At 38.7% G+C, this 17,703-nt stretch overlaps 1 protein-coding gene across 4 annotated transcripts in view; it reads right to left on the bottom strand.

Moving 5' to 3' along the window:
- tenm3 (teneurin transmembrane protein 3) overlaps nt 1-17,703 on the bottom strand; it is a 230,546-nt gene that overhangs the window by 41,645 nt on the left and 171,198 nt on the right. For 2 of the 4 annotated variants that reach the window (XM_040145299.1, XM_040145301.1), the window contains 3 exons: nt 3,473-3,544; nt 2,310-2,487; nt 773-793 (listed from right to left, as the gene is read on the bottom strand). In XM_040145299.1, the coding sequence (XP_040001233.1) occupies nt 773-793; nt 2,310-2,487; nt 3,473-3,544 (271 nt within the window). The remainder of the gene's footprint in view (nt 1-772; nt 794-2,309; nt 2,488-3,472; nt 3,545-17,703) is intronic. The other 2 variants (XM_040145300.1, XM_040145302.1) reach the window with 1 other exon arrangement.

Genomic DNA, 17,703 nt, shown 5'->3' with positions numbered 1-17,703 from the left:
GATAAGAGGGTATAAGGTTGAATGTATTTATTTATTTTTCCTGCATGTTACAACTTTTGGGCAGTAGTGTAGCAGAGACCCGGAAGTCTTTGTTGTTATCATGATTCAGGGCAGGACAGGACTACCACTATGGAAATAAGTTATTTCAACTTTTAATGTTTGTGTTATGCTTTGCTTTGTATGGTGCTTGTGGTTCGTTTTGTATTGTCTCTATTGCACTTCTTATGTTCCACATTGTAATGAATCCATGTTTCTTTCTCTCTTTTTTGGATATTTGGATAGGTGTGTTATGTGTGGGTTGTCTTATGACAAAATAAAACCAAAACAATATCAAACAAAACAAACCAAGACTCAATTTGTAATTAACCAGAATTATACTTTAAGCTAGTTTACTAACTAGTGTGAATGTGGTTTTTCTTGTTGCACATCATCTGTTTGTCAGATCTACATTATTTGACACTTTTCTCTTCACAACATGTTACAATCTGCAGCTTTAAAGCATTACTTGACTTCTTAAGAAATTTTATGTGCAAAATTATCTCACTAACAATTTGTTCTCACTGTCTTCTTGATGTACTGTGTACTTGGGCTAAGGGTGTCAGTATATTCAGGTCTGAAACCTGCCTGGAATGAGCAACAGTGATTGTTTTTATTGAAAAGAAGGAGAGAAGGATGGAAGACATGTGCAGACAAAAGTCTGGTGCATTAGCAACATAAATTGACAATGGAATTAAAAGGATGTTAAAGGTTGAGAAAGATTTATCAATCTTACCTATGTCTGAAATCTTTGTTTCTTTAATACAGTACAAGCAATGAGAGAAAACAGAGAAGAAACAAGAGTTAGTAGACGGATTGGTGATTGATAGGTATTACAGTGAAAATCTCCAGAAGAAGAACTTGGTGGAAAACAAAGGAACATTTAGAAGTTGGAGTGAAAATTCAGAATTTGAATCATGCTTCACAGAAGCATGGGAGAAGACAACAGGGAGAAGATTTCAGATGGCTAGAGGTTTTTGAGAAATGAGCACTCAAGAGTATTTCTAAATTTAGAGCACTAAACCAGACTTTTTCTTCTAAATTCAGTGTTATTATCTTTACTACTCAAATGTTTATTACTGTAGTGGTATGATGTCCAATCGGGCAAATTGTCTGTCCTTCCCTTCCTTTATGCTTTCAGGCATTGATTAAGAGTGCTCCAAGACCAATGATGTGGAGCTTATCAGTTGAGTACAGGGAGGAAAGATGCCCAGAAAAGCTGAGGCAGATAGATAAATTGGAAGCTGGGTTTTAATCAAAAACCAAGTACTTTCAACTCAATCAGTTTATTTTTAAAAATATTTGAGGCCTAACTTTGTTCCACTCAAACCCACCAACCTTCATGCATTAACAATAAGTCTGATTAACCTGGATGAATAGGTTTTGGCAAAGCTTTACTTTAAAATGGATCATTAGTTCTCTGAGTGAGATCTTTATCTCTGTGACACTAGGAAATGTGTTCTCTAGAATAGGTTCAAATCCCTGATCCGCAGTGGTGGAAGATCCTTTACTCAATTGAGACTATTAATACCACAGTTTCAAAATACTAGCAAAAGTAAAAGTAAAAGTCCTGCATTCAAAATCCTACTTAAGTGAAAGTACAGAAATATTATCATCAAAATCTATATAAAGTATAAAGTAAAAGTACTTTTTCTGCAGTCAAATGTCCCCTTTGAATCATATTTGATTCTATATGACATTAGGAGATTGTTAATACTGATGAATAAATGTATAAGCAGCATTTTACTGTTGTAGCTGCTCGAGATTTAGCAATTTTTAACTACTTTATATACAGTTAGCCAGTGGTTCCCAACCTAGGGGTTGGGCCTCTTAAGGGTCAGCAGATAAATCTGAGGGGTCGTGAGTTGATTAGTGGGAGATGAAAGAAGAATAAACAGAGTTTTGATACACATATCTGTTTTTGGTTTTTAGACTTTGTATAATTACAGTTATTTAAATGAAATGAAAAGAAATGAAAAGTTTAGAGTCAAAATCACTCTTTACTGCAGCTTCTAACAAGTTAGAGACATCTGTGAGAATGGGCCCCAAGTAGACACCACTTTTTTGTAATTTGTCACACATCAAAATGTTTGGAAAGTACTAATTTAATCTTTAACAATGTATTGTATTTCATGATCTTACCATATGTTTAATTAATGTAAATTTTTTCACATTCTAATGTTAAAATCTTTATCTGAAAAGTAACTAGTAAATATGATGATGGCAGCAGCAGCAGCAGCAGCAGCAGCCATTCTCCCTCCCTTTCCTCTTACCTCAGCTCCATGACACTGGTAACATTCCCTGAGGGGAAGATCCTCCTGATGTAGTTGAAGTCTCCAACAAAGATACTGCCATCTGCTCCACAGGCCAGAGCTAGAGGTGCCAGCAACTTGTTGCCCTCTGCCTGCCCATTACAGCTGGGGCATGAGATGCTGCGGCGACGGCCATTTCCTAAGAGAGGATGATGAAATCCATTTTTACTGACTACAACAGTGGTTTCTGCTCTTTCCACAAAGGAGACTGGCCAGTTGGAAGCTCATTCCATATTAATTTTATAAGACTGGGTTGTTGAACACTGTTGTGGGCCAAGCATTTATCTGACAAAGTCAAGTCAAATAAAGACTTTAATATGTGGGACAGATGTGCTGTCCACTATTGTAAAGACTCAGTTTAATTCCCTGCACAGGCACTTCCAAATAGCATGAACCTCCAAAGACAGTACACCCAAAAATTTAAGCTCAACACTACCAAGTTAAAAAGAAGTGGGTACTGACACCATCTGTCAGACCAAAAGTAGAATTAATGGTGTCAAGCACTGCATTGCATAAGTAAATTAACATTCCAAATTGGAAGAAAAAGGGGAAAAGTTTCAGTTCCTCTAATGGTCACTACATACTTTTATAAGAAAACTGACTATTAAATTCTATTCAAAAATTCTTAAATTCTGTCAAAATAAAGAGTGCATATTTTTAAAACAAGAATTGTGTTTTGCATCAGTAGCCATTACAGATTGAGATTGCAGTCTTTGTGAGTATACTGAACCAAACAAGCGTAAACCTAAAGGTCAGAAATGTATATTCATTACAATGTGATTGCTGATGGGCAAGTTCTTGGAGAAGTAATGATAAAAATATTTATGTCTATTCCCATTTAAAGGTTGAAACATACTTTCACTAACCAAAAAACTTATCACTGTAGTTCACAAATGTTTCCCATCATTTATATAGTTCTGAAGCTGCCAGAGAACAACTATCACAAAGCTCCAGAATTTTTTTTTTTTGTCTGGGTCCTATGCGAATCCTGTGGCTCCCACACTTTAATACCTGGAGCAAGTAAAACAAAATTACCAACCATCCTACACTGAGATGATCAGCACTGACAAAGTTATAGGTCTTAAAAGCTCAAACAAGTCAATCACATTTGAATCTGTACTTACCCATGATGCTGCTGATTACAGGGGGCTGCTGGGAAATGAAAATATTCTCACCGTTCCCCTTGTACAATATACCTAGTGGAGAGAAGACGTAAAGATAAGAGAAAAATATGAGCACAGAGGAGCAGCAGAGAGAGAATATAGTCAGACTAATTCTACCTTGCATTAACGTCTGTATTGTGACTGAGAACATTGGGATGTTAGAAGGTGAGATTTTATTACCATGCCTGTCATTCCAAAATGCACCAAAATATGGCACAGATATTGTTCTTCTAATAAAAATCAGATCTGGTCCTGTCATTGGGGTGCAAAATGATGTGATATTATCTTAGCTTGTGATTGGAATATATTCTACATTTGAAAGTGAGGGTGCTGTGAGGAGGGTTGTGGATGTGTTTACACAGGGGTTAAAGTGGGATGTGGCCGGAGGGGGAACCCCAAGACGTAGTGAAGGAACACCAGACTGCAGTGGAAAGAAATTCAGCCCTGGGTCTGCTGGGACTGGTCCGGGGGTAGGGGGGATTACATACAACTATGGACATAAGCATTTGGACAGTGACAATATTTTCATAATTTTGCCTCTCTACACCAACACAATGGATTTGAAACAAAGCCACCAAGATGTGATGGAAGTGTAGACTTTCATCTTTAATTCAGTGGGTTTAACGAAATTATTGCATTAACCGTTTAGGAATTACAGCCATTTTTATACATAGTCCCTCATTTTCAGAAGCTCAAAAGTAATTGGACAGTTGACTGACAATCAGTTTCATGGCCAGGTGTGGCCTGTTTCCTCATTATTTCATGACAAGTTAAGCAGATAAAAGGTCTTGAATCCAAGTGTTGAATTTGCATTTGGTAGCTTTTCATGGGAACTCTCAATATGCGCTCCAAAGAGGTGTTGATGCAAATGAAAGAGGCCATCTTCTAAAAGAAGATTCTTTGGACAGATGAAACCAAGATTAACTTGTATCATCTGTCAAATATGGATGAGGCAGTGTTATGGTATGGGTATGTATGGCTGCCAATGCAACTGGGGACCCTCAATGAGGGTCTGGTGTTTATTGATGATGTGACTGCTGATAGAAGTATCAGGATGAATTCTGAAGGGTATACTTCTATACCATCTGCTCAGATTCAGCCAAATGCTGCAAAACTGATAGGACGCTGCTTCACAGTACAGACAGTACAGTTAATGACCCAAAACATACTGAGAAAACAACCCAAGTGCTTCTCAAAGCAAATAAATGGGATATTTTTCAATGGCCAAGTCAGGCACCTTGAATATTATCATTATAGCTTTGTATCAAATCCATTGTGGTGGTGTACAGAGAGAAAATTATGAAAATTGTGTCTCTTTCCAAATACTTTTGTACCTGACTACTGCACGCTACTTTTGCCTTAGTCTAGAATGGTAATGAGCATTAAATAACTTTGTTGTGATTGGCCACATACCATGCTATCATGCGCACCCTGAATGATAGGTACACAGAGAGAACCAGTCAAAACTTAATGGATTTTCAGGCAGCTCCGGAGCCTACCAATGTGGCAGCCCACCGGGGATTTTACCCGGTATGCCTGAAGGCCTGTACACCACTGCTTGACATTATTAGGTAGGACATCACTAATCAGATTTATTTACCTATTAATCGAAAGGTCACGGAATGTCGCTCCAGATCGTTCCAGCCCACTTTAACCCTGCCAACCAGAGAGGACAATGTGCATTCTCTTTGCCACAAGCCGGCGTTTTTGCAGCTGAAACACTAGCAGATCACTGCAGCCAGGTCTGGGGAGATGCTCCACTCGTCCTCGAGTATATCAACCATGGACATCCTGTCCGTTCCCTCATAGAGGGTCCCCAGGACATGATGGGGGGCTGGGGATGTTGTCCAAACTCACCATCATGTGCCTGTGTCGCAGTTGTGGGGCAATCCAAGCCAGGCCGCTTGTCACGGCCTGGCTGAGCATCCTGCCCCAGCTGGCCAGGGATGCATCTGTTAACACCTGAACATAGTGTGGAATGCACCCTAGCCTCACTCCCTCGTGGAGACAGCTGGGTGAGTTCCGAAAGGCGATATTGCTCTGAAACCGGATGGGGAACGCACAACCTGCAGAGCTTGTCATGGCTTGGATGCAGTTAGAGATTTGCAAACCACCGTTGGAAGTTTGTCATATGCAGCAATCTCAGGTGCACAACTGGGTGAGCCGCTTACATCATCCCCAGCAGCGACATGAGCCTGGGGAGCAAGCCATAACAGTGCGGTCATGTGCTCCTATGACAGACACGCATTCATGGTCAAAGCATCCAGGTGCAGTCCCAGATTCTGCACCTGCTGACTCAGTTGCAAAGCGCTCTTTCCAAAATTGACAGCAAAGCCCGCCTGCGCGCTATGATGGATCACCAGCTCTGTGGGGGCCCTGGCTTCCTGCTGTGAGGAGGAGAGGATAGCCAGTCGTCTAAGTAGGTCAGAATCCTCACTCCCATCTCTCTGAGCGGGCTCAACAACCTCTCCACTCACTTGGAGAAAGTGCGTCTCACCAACGAGTAACCGAACAGGAGGTGACAGTACTGATAAATCCCCTCCCCTACTAAGAAGCGCAGATACTTCCTGTGCTGCAGCAGAGTGGGGACGTAAAAAAATGCATCCGTCAGATATATTGATGTCATCCAGTTGCCCAATCAGATACATTCCAACAACTGTCTGATTGTCATTATAAGAAAAGGATGTTCTCTGTTCAGCGCACAGAGGTCGAGAATAGGTATCATGCCCCCCAAGTTCTTTTGAACTATAGGGAGAAAAAACCCCTCTGTGCCTCCAACTGAGGAACTTTCATAATAGGTCCCTTTGCCGGGGTTGAGGCTATTTCCTCCTCCAATGCGGCTCTCTGTGTGACGCTGGAGAGCAGTGTGCATAAATTCGCTGAATGTTGAAGGCTGATGGCAGAACCGTAAGGTGTAAGCCTTCCTCAACATCCTGTGTAGCCAGGGAGGGGGAGCGCCACAACGATGCACCAACTCTGGTTAGTGATCTGTCAGCGGGAGTGCAGGGACACTGACGCACCCAACCCGTCCCTCTCATTGCAGGGAGGGAAACGCAGAGGGCCCCGGCAGAAAGGGCCATGAAGCCGCAAGCGCTAGCAGTGAGGAGGCACTCTTCTGGTGGCCTACATCCCGAGTGTGAGTGTAAGATAACCAAGTCAGATCCAGTGATCTCTGCAGCTGCCAAATCAAGCTGCTGTGCCTAGCCATTCGTACTAAATGAGAGAATCGACTCACCTATCCAGCTCGGTGACATAGTTGTCACGGCCAGCCACGCTGCCTTGTCCTTGTCAACATCACCATCTTGTGAGAGTCCTAGAGAGTCATTTGACTGTGCATACTCTGAAGGACAGTCAACCTGGCCATGACTGTAACGGAGATAAAGGTGAAAATTTGCCTTGTTCTTAGGCTGTTTCAACGCTGAAGCAGCTAACGGAATCAAAAACAGGACGCTATTTTATTTTTATTATTTTTATTTTATTTATGGAGTTGTAAATCCCCTCTCTTGCTTCATCGCTGAAAATTTTGTGTTTTTCTCCGTGTGCACAGCAAAGCATGACCATGCATGCACTGGCGCCATGTCATCTCTGAAGTCGCCGATAAACACAGTGGCGTTAAACACACCGACGTCAGAATCAACATCAAGCATGGGTGTCTGTAGCCGTCTTGAGTAAAAAGCTTAAATTTCCCAACTTCTTGACGAGAGTGGCGCATACAAATGCACTGGTGACATGAAATCGCTACTGCCAAGCCTTGGGAGCTAACATCTGCCAATATAAACTCTAAAAATATATACTGTATACTGTATACACTGTACCTGTACCTACAAATAGTTCCATTCTTCTTTTAAAAAGCGGGGGGAACATATCTAACCTGTAAGCAGTGTGTTTCCATGTCTACAGACTAAAAAGAGTCTGAATGAAACACTAATCACTAAGTTAATTTTTACACAGTTTAACCGCAAAATAGTTTTCATTCTGACTATTTGCCAGTTAAAAGTTTAACTGTGACTGTTCATTTATAAGGACAGGCATTTTCCATCATATAATGAGGTCTTGTATTGGAAAGCAACTGAGGTGTCCAGCTCCAAAAACTCCAATGTTTCATCTGGAACATATACTATGTATTATATACTATACAAAATAAGTCCCTGTTCTTTCAGAATTGGTTTGAAAACATTTGATGAGTCAACTTTTCAACAGAGATGGTCTGTCACTTACATATAAAGAATATTTTAATAAATTTGCCCTTACTATTGCACTTACACTTAAAGAATATTCTGTTACCCTAATTCTATACTGCTGGACCCAGCTGACTCCTCAATAAGCAAAATATGTATTTGTACAAATACAAATATATGATCAATAATATAATAAAAGACACATTGTTTAAACTGATTCACATATTTTATCCCTACAGCCATTATCTTACAATATTCAATAAACTATTAATACTTTTTGTAACTCCTCCACTGAGACTGTCACTCACATATTTCGGAAATGTCAATATGGTAGAAGTTTTTTCTGCCTTTGTTTTTTCCAGAATTCATAATGCCTTCTCTCTGAAATGGGTAAATGATTCCTTCTAGCCGGAATGTTAAAGACAAATTCATACTTACGGCCAAATGTTATATCCATAATAGTAAATAGTCATACAGTAAACCCTTTATTACTGCTCTGTTTAATGAAATTAAAACCTACATCTCTATTGTTTTGAACAGAAATAGAAATAGACCGAATAGAAAAGCTGTCAGAATCTATGATATATGTATGTCTTTTGGAGTTTTTATTTAATCATGTGGCACAGAAGTCCTCCTTAACATGTTTGTCTCTGCCTCACAGGGAGGCATGACCTGCAGAGGAAATTTCAGCTATGCCAGGCAAATGACGTAAATAGTTGTAAATAGTTGCAGGCACCCAAGAAAACCACAGTCATATCTTACAAATGGACAAAACTGTTTCATATTGTTGTTTGAAGAGATGTGGATAGTTTTTGGATAGGTTTTTGGACCCATATATATCCACCATCTATTGTCTATACCTATAGCTCCAAGAGATTATCTATGAAAAAAACAAAAAACAAAAAAAACAACAACAATATTTCTGATTATATTGGAAAGCACATGTTGGCCTTTTTGGTGAGGTTTTGGATAGGTTTGGCTCACAAAATGACGTCTAGGTACACTGCTTACTAATTACCGTGTGAAACCTCACTCCTTATATATCAAACTGAAATTTGGCATATGTATGGTATATATAAGTGTGGGAAGCAGGAAATGTAAAATGTAAAGTGTTTCGTAGTTCATATTATAGTACGACCAGTTTAAAACGGATAAAAAGTTGGTGTGATTAAATTTTTTTACAAAAACCCCCCCCAAAACAACAAAAAATGCATTCCATGTCCCATATACACAGAAATAGGCCCAGAACAGCTACTGCAGAAAGGGGTTAATTTCTGTTGTTTTGTATGGCTCTGAAGTGAGATGAATAAATTATAACATGGTACACTTTTATTTCCCTAGTATACGTAATACTCCTACTGATACTTAATCATTAAGTAATAATGCATAATGATGCAAATAATCTTGTGCAATTGTGACCAGACCTTTGGCTGAGTGTGTGTGTGTATACGTGTGTGTGAGGAAGAGAGAGAATGTGTATGTGTATTGTAAGCTTGGAGGAATCATTTGTTCTGTTTAAAAGATAATGTTCGAGGAAATTATGAGAATAAGGCACATGGTCATGTCTTCTTTGACACACACATGCATGGATTCATTTACACATATAACCACACAGTACATATGCGTGTTAAGTTATAAAAGCACCTGAAATTGAGATGAAAAAGAGAAGAGGTATAAGCAGAAATATTGAAAGATGGAAAAAAATGGGATGAAAGAGGAGAGACAATATGAAGTAAGAGGAGGAGGAAGAGGGGTGGCTTGGCTGACTTGTGAGGAGGTTACTGTGTTAATGTAATGGGAGAGGAATGCACTCCATCAAAGAGGAACTCCTATCGTGTGCTGAATTATTAAAACTCTGCCGCCATCTTGGAAACCAGCCTGCCTTACAATCTATCTATCTATCTATCTATCTATCTATCTATCTATCTATCTGTCTGTCTGTCTATCTATATGCATGGAGCATGGTGTCCATGGCAAGTCATCATACTCAGTGCCCCTGCTCTCTAAAAAATCATCACTGCGCTCCTCAAGTTTGCCAAAGAGCACCTTTACACTCTAAAATGGTCCTGGGAAAATACAGTGGACTGATGAAACTGAGGTTGAATTGTTGGGGAAGAACACACAGACTGACATTGCAGAAAGTTGTTAGCATAGCCAGTAAAATTACAGGCAAGCTGCAGATGCAACCAAGTGAGAAATATCAATTAAATATAAAAAACAGAGATTCCCAGACTAAAGCTGATCCTTTGCAGTCACACTTTGAGCTTTTATCTACAGACAAGTAAGAGCCACCAGAAATGTGTACAGCAAGTCCTTCTTGCCAAATGAAATCAGGATGCTGAATGCATAGTTTTCCTTTAACTCTATAACAATCTGGCTCTTCTCTCATTTTAACCTATTATATTTTATATTTCTATGTGCATTTTTTTGTTAATACTGTGTTATTGACATAGCAGGACAATGACCCTAAACATCAAAGTAAATCTACTACAGAATGACTCCAAAAAAAGAAGTCAGAGCCCAGACTTTAACCCAATAGAGATGCTGAGCAATGACCTCAAGAGAGACATTTACATCAGGGATCCAAATAATACGGCTGATGTAAAGCAGTTCTGTAAGGAAGAATGGCCCAAAATTCCTCATGCCAAAGGAGGTTTGACCTGTTTACTAAATCCATGGGTTCATTTACTTTTTCCACCAGCATTATGAATGTTTAAGGGTGTGTTCAATGCAGATAAAAATTATTATAATTGTTAGTGTGTTATTATCTTGGATGATCCAACAGTGTGCGCAGGTGAGAAAGAAAACAGTAATTGTGTCTCCTTCCACCTGTTGTCATGTTCATTTTCAATTTGCTCAGTGGAAAATTCCAAAAAAAAGAGAAAAAAAATTGCAAAAAAGTATTGCAAATATTTTTTTAAAGTTGGTTGAGATGTAAAAATTCGTGCATCGGAATTTTTACATCTCAATTTTTCATATCATATTTCCATGTTTTCAGCATGGCCTTCCATTGTTTGAGATGTGACTGGCGTATTTTAAATTATATCATCTCATTGCGCCCCCTTCTTCTACAATGGTTAAATTGCACCTGACTGAAGAATGAGCTCCACCAACCAATCTCAATGAAACAGCTCATTTGCATCAAGATAGTGCATGAAAATGCACATTATTTTCTAGGGCTGTCCCCCTAAAGTTGATGAGTTAATGCATCAGCAATGCAGGGACAACAGTTTGGTAGGCTGTAAAAATTAACAAACTGAGTTTTTTCCTAGAATGACTGAACCACAAAACTAACTGATGGAAGTAAAGACGGCTGATGAAAACTCTGATACTGTCGGCTCCGATGTCCGGCTGACAGCGCTGCCTGACAAAAGAGACACCTCAGGTTACTGAGCTATGACCAAGATGGCACCTTTTACTTTCTCTGACTGTGTGGAAATCTAATGTTTTCCCATCCCAGATGATGAACAAAGACATCAAATGTGAGTTTTTAGGTAAAACTTAAGAGTCATGTACAGGAGTATGGTGTGGGGAGGCTGCTCTGCAGTTGAACTGAACTGACTACTACATGTTCAGGGGAGCGAATTATATATTTCTCCTATGTGTTGATGAGGTGTAATGAAAAAACACATCAGTTATAATGTTGAGTGAACAAAAAATATAGATAAGAGCCAACAAACCACATCACTTTACCAACTGATATACAAAGACATGCAGAAGACAGACTTCTTGAATAGAGATTGTGGAAAGTGTGATGCAGCCAGGAGGAGGCTATAAAAAACGGCTTTTAGACCCACCTTCAAGTGTGGCAGTGTTGAAGGGGTACACTTTTGCCTGTAGATGAGGTTGTCTAACCACATCATTATTTTAGATTCAACCAATATTACAGTACATCTTTGAAAGATCAGTCGATTTCTTTTGAGATATTCTGCTATAATTTATGCATCAATATGTTTTGTAATGGTACAAGAAGTATTTTGTATTACATGGTGCAAGTTTCAGAGGATTTTCTGACAGGACTACAATTCCGAGCCAAACTTGGAACTCTTTTTTTTTTCATTTCTGGAACTTTCAGCTGTGAACATGGGCAATTTATAAATTCTTCAAACCCAGCATGACATATTGCTATCGGCGCTTAAATCTCATATCAGTCAGTTCCTTTCCCATCCGGCTATCTCTATATCCCTTTTCTTGTCTTTCCCTCTATCTTCTGCTCCTTCTCTCTCTCTTTCATCTCTCCCTCCCTTAGTAAGTGTTGATTGATCAACAGAGGCCAAGCCAGCAGGGTTCCACTCATGCTGTGCTGCAGTCCACACAGCCAACCAACTACTTGCCTGACTGCGAAAAAGTGAGAGAGGGAGAGAGAGAGAGAGATAGGGAGAGCAAAACAGTATAGAAAGAGTGACGAACATCGAATTCTCCTGCTGTGTTAAAAGAGAGGGCAGTAAGGCTTTCTCAAATGGCTCTGTGTGTGTGTGTGTGTGTGTGTGTGTGTGTGTGTGTGTGTGTGTGTGTGTGTGTGTGTGTGTGTGTGTGTGTGTGTGTGTCTGTGTATAAATGTAGTGCATTTGACCTTGATCTCAAAACTCTCAATCTCAAAAACTAGATGCTTAGACTCTTACCACATCTTCTAAGGGCCCTGATACACCAATCTTATCTAATAGACCTAGCACCAACTAGGTCAGACTGGTAAAGCGGTTTGTTATGCCTCACATCTTCGGTAAAAGTTTCACTTGAACACTTCATAATCCAAAAACACTGCAGAAAGATAAAACACACCAGCCACCCATTTTAACACCACTGGTAAATAGCTTAACTATCATGCTTTGGAAAATAATTAAGACCATGTGTTTTCAGCACATGGTCCTCTGCTTGTGAAAGAAGAAAAGATTATGTGGAGGAGAAAAATAAGGAAAAAGTGCACTAAAGCTGTGAATTTCGAGGATTGCTCCTGATGCTGATTTAACAAGGTGAATCGACTGAGCAGCTGCTGATAACAGTAGACTATAGCCAACTGTTCCAAAAAAAACTTCAGGTGTCATCGGCACAATGAATACCGTGAATCTAATTAATCAGTCTAATACCAGAAGCCGATTCAATTGATCTCCGATCTCTACTTCACAGGAACGCAAATTATTGTGAAAAATTATTCAACTTTGTCTATAATGCAATGACTGATAATCAAGCAAAGATGCAAACGAACAATGTTAACGACCAGCTGATAAAAAGCTGATAAATTGGGCAATGGTGGGAGATGTCTGTGTATGGCTATTTTACTAATGGATACTGATATTTCTACGAATCAAATTTAAAATTAAAGATACTATTGTCAACATCAACCCAGTCATCAGCAGAAAAATGGAAAGATTCTTTGCCTACATTGCATTGTGCCGATGTTGGAGACTTTCTTGGCCGGAACCCAAAGCAGTTAGTGCTGAAATCTGTAACCTTCTACAGCAGACTCTTGGTGGATCCTCCCGGAAGCGTAATTTTTTGCCTAAGCAAGAGGCTCTGCCAGTGTCTCTCAGCTATTTCAGCTTTTGGAAGTCCAAAGCTGACTTTCTCCCTTTGGTATACTATTAAGTTTTTGGTTAGGTGTTCTTGGCAGGCATGCGGCCGGTGTATCTCAGGTGCACTGATGACAGAATAATAAACAGTATTTACTCAACTTTCTCTGGATAACTTTAAAAGAGATTGCTGCGGCTCAGACAACACAAAAACCTCCAAAAATCTTCAAGCAAAGCCGTGGGAATAATTAACAGTTATAAAAAATCTTCTAAGGCTCCTCTGCTCTTCTGGTTCAATTTGCTGTTGGCTTGGCTTGTAAAATAAAGGAGATAACGATCGCAAGTAGAGACAAAAAAAAACTTACACATAAAGCAAGTGACGAAGTAAAAAACAAAAATACAAGGACAAAAACAACAGAAGATCAGCAAAGAAAGGAAAATAAATGCAAAATGACAAAAATGGCAAAAAGCTAAGACATAAGAAGATAAAAAGAGTAAAAGAAAAGAGAGCAACTACTAGGGTCCAGCTGTTCTTATTCCCTGGAGGTGATGCTGGGCGCATCGTGGGCCTGGTAACTGTTGTTCAGCAGTTGGGTTCTTCTCTCTTTGTTTCAGCTAGAGAAGAGAGTGATTCCTTTATAACTTTTGTATTGTTTAATCTGGAGTTTACTATTAATGACAGAAATGGAACAATACAAGTGTGGATTTCAGAATAGTACATTATTCAAAGCTTTAACATTCTACAAGTGGTTAACTGACTAAATGACAAAAATGGCTTCTAACACAAATAATAAATGATTGGAGATTATACAACAGTTCTTTGCTTATAAATAATAAAATAAAAACACAATTTATTGTGTGGAGGATGCTGAATTAAACATTGTCAATAGATGGTATTATGGTTACATGGTCGATATTCGTTCAGACTTTTTAATGCGCATTTCAGCTCCCTTACAAGCAAGTGTCCTGAGAATTGAACTAGATTACATGAAAACACTTACTGAGTAATATTAACTGGGTTACAGAATAGTTACACTGTTATTTTACTGATATTTCAGACGTGTTGAAAAGAGAACAATGCTAGTTCCCAGTCAAGATTGGAATGTAGTATAATTTATGGCAGAAGTCTGTGATTTTCAGTGTTTGTGTGTGAGTCTAGTGTGTCCATAGTGTGAAGAGGGCCTCAAACCTTAGTGATAATTACAGTCCTTTTCATGTTGCCTTCTCTGAGGGAAGTAACAGTTAAATATCAATCAGAGATGAGGTCTTATTGCTGTAGAATTTTCAATCTGTGGAGATCTGGCCTGTTTGCTTCCATTTGCCTGGTGTCCATTTGGCTAACTAAAGTTAAATGCTGGTCAGGTTTTGAGAGAAGGTCCTCTGTCTCTGTTTCCTGCCCATGTAATAGTTTAATTGTGGGAGAGGAGGAAGGGAGACCCTTTTGGTCCATAAACATCAAATGTCCTTACTGTGACAATTGCTTGTCCCTAGCGCTAAACCAGCCAAGCCACTACAGCCAATGTCCACTACATTGTTTAAGGATGGATTTAATTATGGGTCCTACATCTGTATCCAGTCATACACACTGTGCCTCATATGCACACACAGAATAAACAAAGGGAGTCAAGAGATATTCCACACACATGTGTAATATATAAAGCTAGTTGAATAATGACTGTAGGTTGGAAATCAGTGTAAAGACTGACCTTGAGCCGGTCAGTGGAATACACTCATGCAATATTCAAAAAGATTGTTCCTCAAGGCCAAGGACAAATGTACAAATGTACATATTTCATGTTTGAAAATAAGTTTTCTTTCATTCAGTACCAGAGAATGCTGTTTCCTTCATCTCTGCTGATGACAGAGGTAAAACTGAAATTTATTTGCAATTAAAGGTTCTTTATGTTCCATTATGATAAAAAGAAGAAATTTGTTGGAGAAATTAAAAATAAATAGTTGACCAGTTTGGCCATTTGCGTAACTGACAATAAGTTATTTCTTCACTTTGGAAAAATAAAATTAATCCCTTTTAGATCCAAAATTTGGTTTGCCAAATGTCCAACCATGAATGTGAAAGTTTTAGAATTAATTATTAAGACAAAAATATTCTGTGTTACTTAGGTTGTATGCCGGCTAATTTTTTCTTCGTCTTTGAATACAATTAATGGAAAAACATCAGGCCCTTCCTGTTGTGCACATTGGTAATGTTGGCGGGCTGGCTGTTGAGGCTGCTGTGCACCTTCGCAACCATTGGAGACTGCACGAACGACCCAGATGTTATTTCCTACATGGAGTGCATGGCAGTGGACATGACGTATTGCACATTTTGGATTAATTCCTGTGTCCAGTATGTGGTGCAAGACAACATACACCAAACATGCATTATGTTGTTGTACATCAAGTGTAGACAAGACAATGAAACTTGTAATGTAAATAAAATTATAGTTATCACAAAAGGCTTACTTCCTGTTGCCAGTAGGTGGTGCTATGACTTTAACTGAATATTGGCATGTAGATGTCTTCAGGCGGGGACTCTTATCAAAAATGCAAAATATGAGAAAGATCTGATGTTGTGGATTTGAAATTACAACAGTTTTTGTTTTCATGTCAAAACATCAAAATTTGCGGCACCACCAGCAGAAACATCGTTCAATGAAAAGTAACAATCTTCATAATAAACCATTATCAAGGTCTTGATGATTCTGACCACATGTGATGGCGTTCTGGTCATCCTGCTAGGAGGCGTACATAAAAGTATGAGTTTCAACATCTTCCTCTTTCATAGCAAAACAATGAATTTGCCAAGCCGCCACGGACATGCATTTCAACGAAAACTTAAAAGATTTGCAATTTAATATCGTGAAGTTCTTAATGTTTCACTGACCAAATCGATCTGATCAATTCTCTAGGAGGAGTTTGTTAAAGTACAATGCCTGTAAATGGCAAAACTATGGAAAAATTGCACGGCTAATTCAAAATGGCTGACCTCCTGTTGGGATTGGTGTATGGCTCCATGAGGCTTTTTTGTTAGTCTTGGGATGTTACATGTGCCTAACGAATTTCGTACATGTAGTTTAAATGTGCCACGAGGGATACTTCATTAAAATGTTGTGCGTGGCACTATCGAGTGATTTTGCCGAAGCCGTGCTTAACACCCAGGAAATATGTAACTTTTCACCAACTCTGACAGATGTGCAAAGTTTCGTGAGTTTTTCAAGCATGCGTAGCCTCTCAACAATGTGATTCATTTGCATGGATGATAATAATAATAATAATAATAATAATAATAATAATAATAATAATAATAATAATAATAATAACAATTATAGTAATGATAATAATAATAATAATAATAATAATAATAATAATAATAATAATAATAAACATTGTGATTCTAACAGGGTCTTCGCACTGGTCAGTGCATGATAAAAACAAATAGAATAAAAATCACTACTCTATGCTTTAACATATCACAATGTCAAGTCATGCACCCTGTGACGAGGGGTCACAAGTAGATGATGTTTTGTAATAAGGGGTCACAAGCAGAAAAAGTAGGGACCCACTGCATTAAGACATTACAAGATGCCCCGCGGAAACATTGTCTGTCAGTACTATATGGTATAGTCACATACAAAAACAAATAAAACACATCTTAATATAAACCCATCTCATTTTCTCACATTGTGACGGTCTTAACTAATTACGGCTGGAGAAGAAGACAGACTCTGACATAGCTGAGGTTGACATTTAATAATAAATGGCAGTCCCCTCAGTTATTTTAGAAGGGTGAGAGAAATGGATAGAAATTTTAATGGAGGGAACAGACTGATATAGTCCTTCACTAATTCCTTTACAGCATGTATCTTATTGAGTCAATTACAGGTTAGGTTATTTACAGGTTACTTTGAAAATAGTGGTCCGCTTTTGAATTTTCTTGAGTCATTTAATATAAGGAAAAGTAAATGCATTGCTAGGGTAGGTTGTACTTTCTCTAAATGTATGGTTATTCTTTTATTTACTGTATTTAGTATACTGCTTCATAATCGTTTTAAACTTCTTGAAGCTGTTTTATTCGTATGTTTACTGACAAGAAAATTAACCATAAACACTTACATTTTGGATTTGTGTTATGACATGGATGAAAAAAAAAAATACAAAAATGTTAAGTTGTTTGAAGTTCAGTAATTTTGATTTGATCTGATGTCCCGGAAAATAGCAATACTTTCTCATGTTCTCTGGAGCAAAGCACAAAAGCACCCTGACTTTGGCTGACCTGCTTAGTGTCTGAATAACAGAGTGCGGGGCTTTACCAGGCAGCTGCTACACTCACACTCCACCAGGCTCTGTCCCTTTACACACACACAAATATGTGAATACATTGACAAACATGAGCTACAAAAAGACTCACAAGTACACTTGAATAGAAATCACACACACCTTGACTGGAAAACATCCTGAGTGCATGCACAGGGAAGCAGATCAACTTGTCAACCCTCTGCCCCTTAAA

This window comes from Xiphias gladius, chromosome 15 (assembly GCF_016859285.1).
Source record: "Xiphias gladius isolate SHS-SW01 ecotype Sanya breed wild chromosome 15, ASM1685928v1, whole genome shotgun sequence".
In the NCBI taxonomy this organism is placed as follows: domain Eukaryota; kingdom Metazoa; phylum Chordata; class Actinopteri; order Istiophoriformes; family Xiphiidae; genus Xiphias; species Xiphias gladius.
The sequence above is the reverse complement of the archived record's forward strand: the minus strand, read 5'-3'. Positions and strand labels throughout refer to the sequence as shown.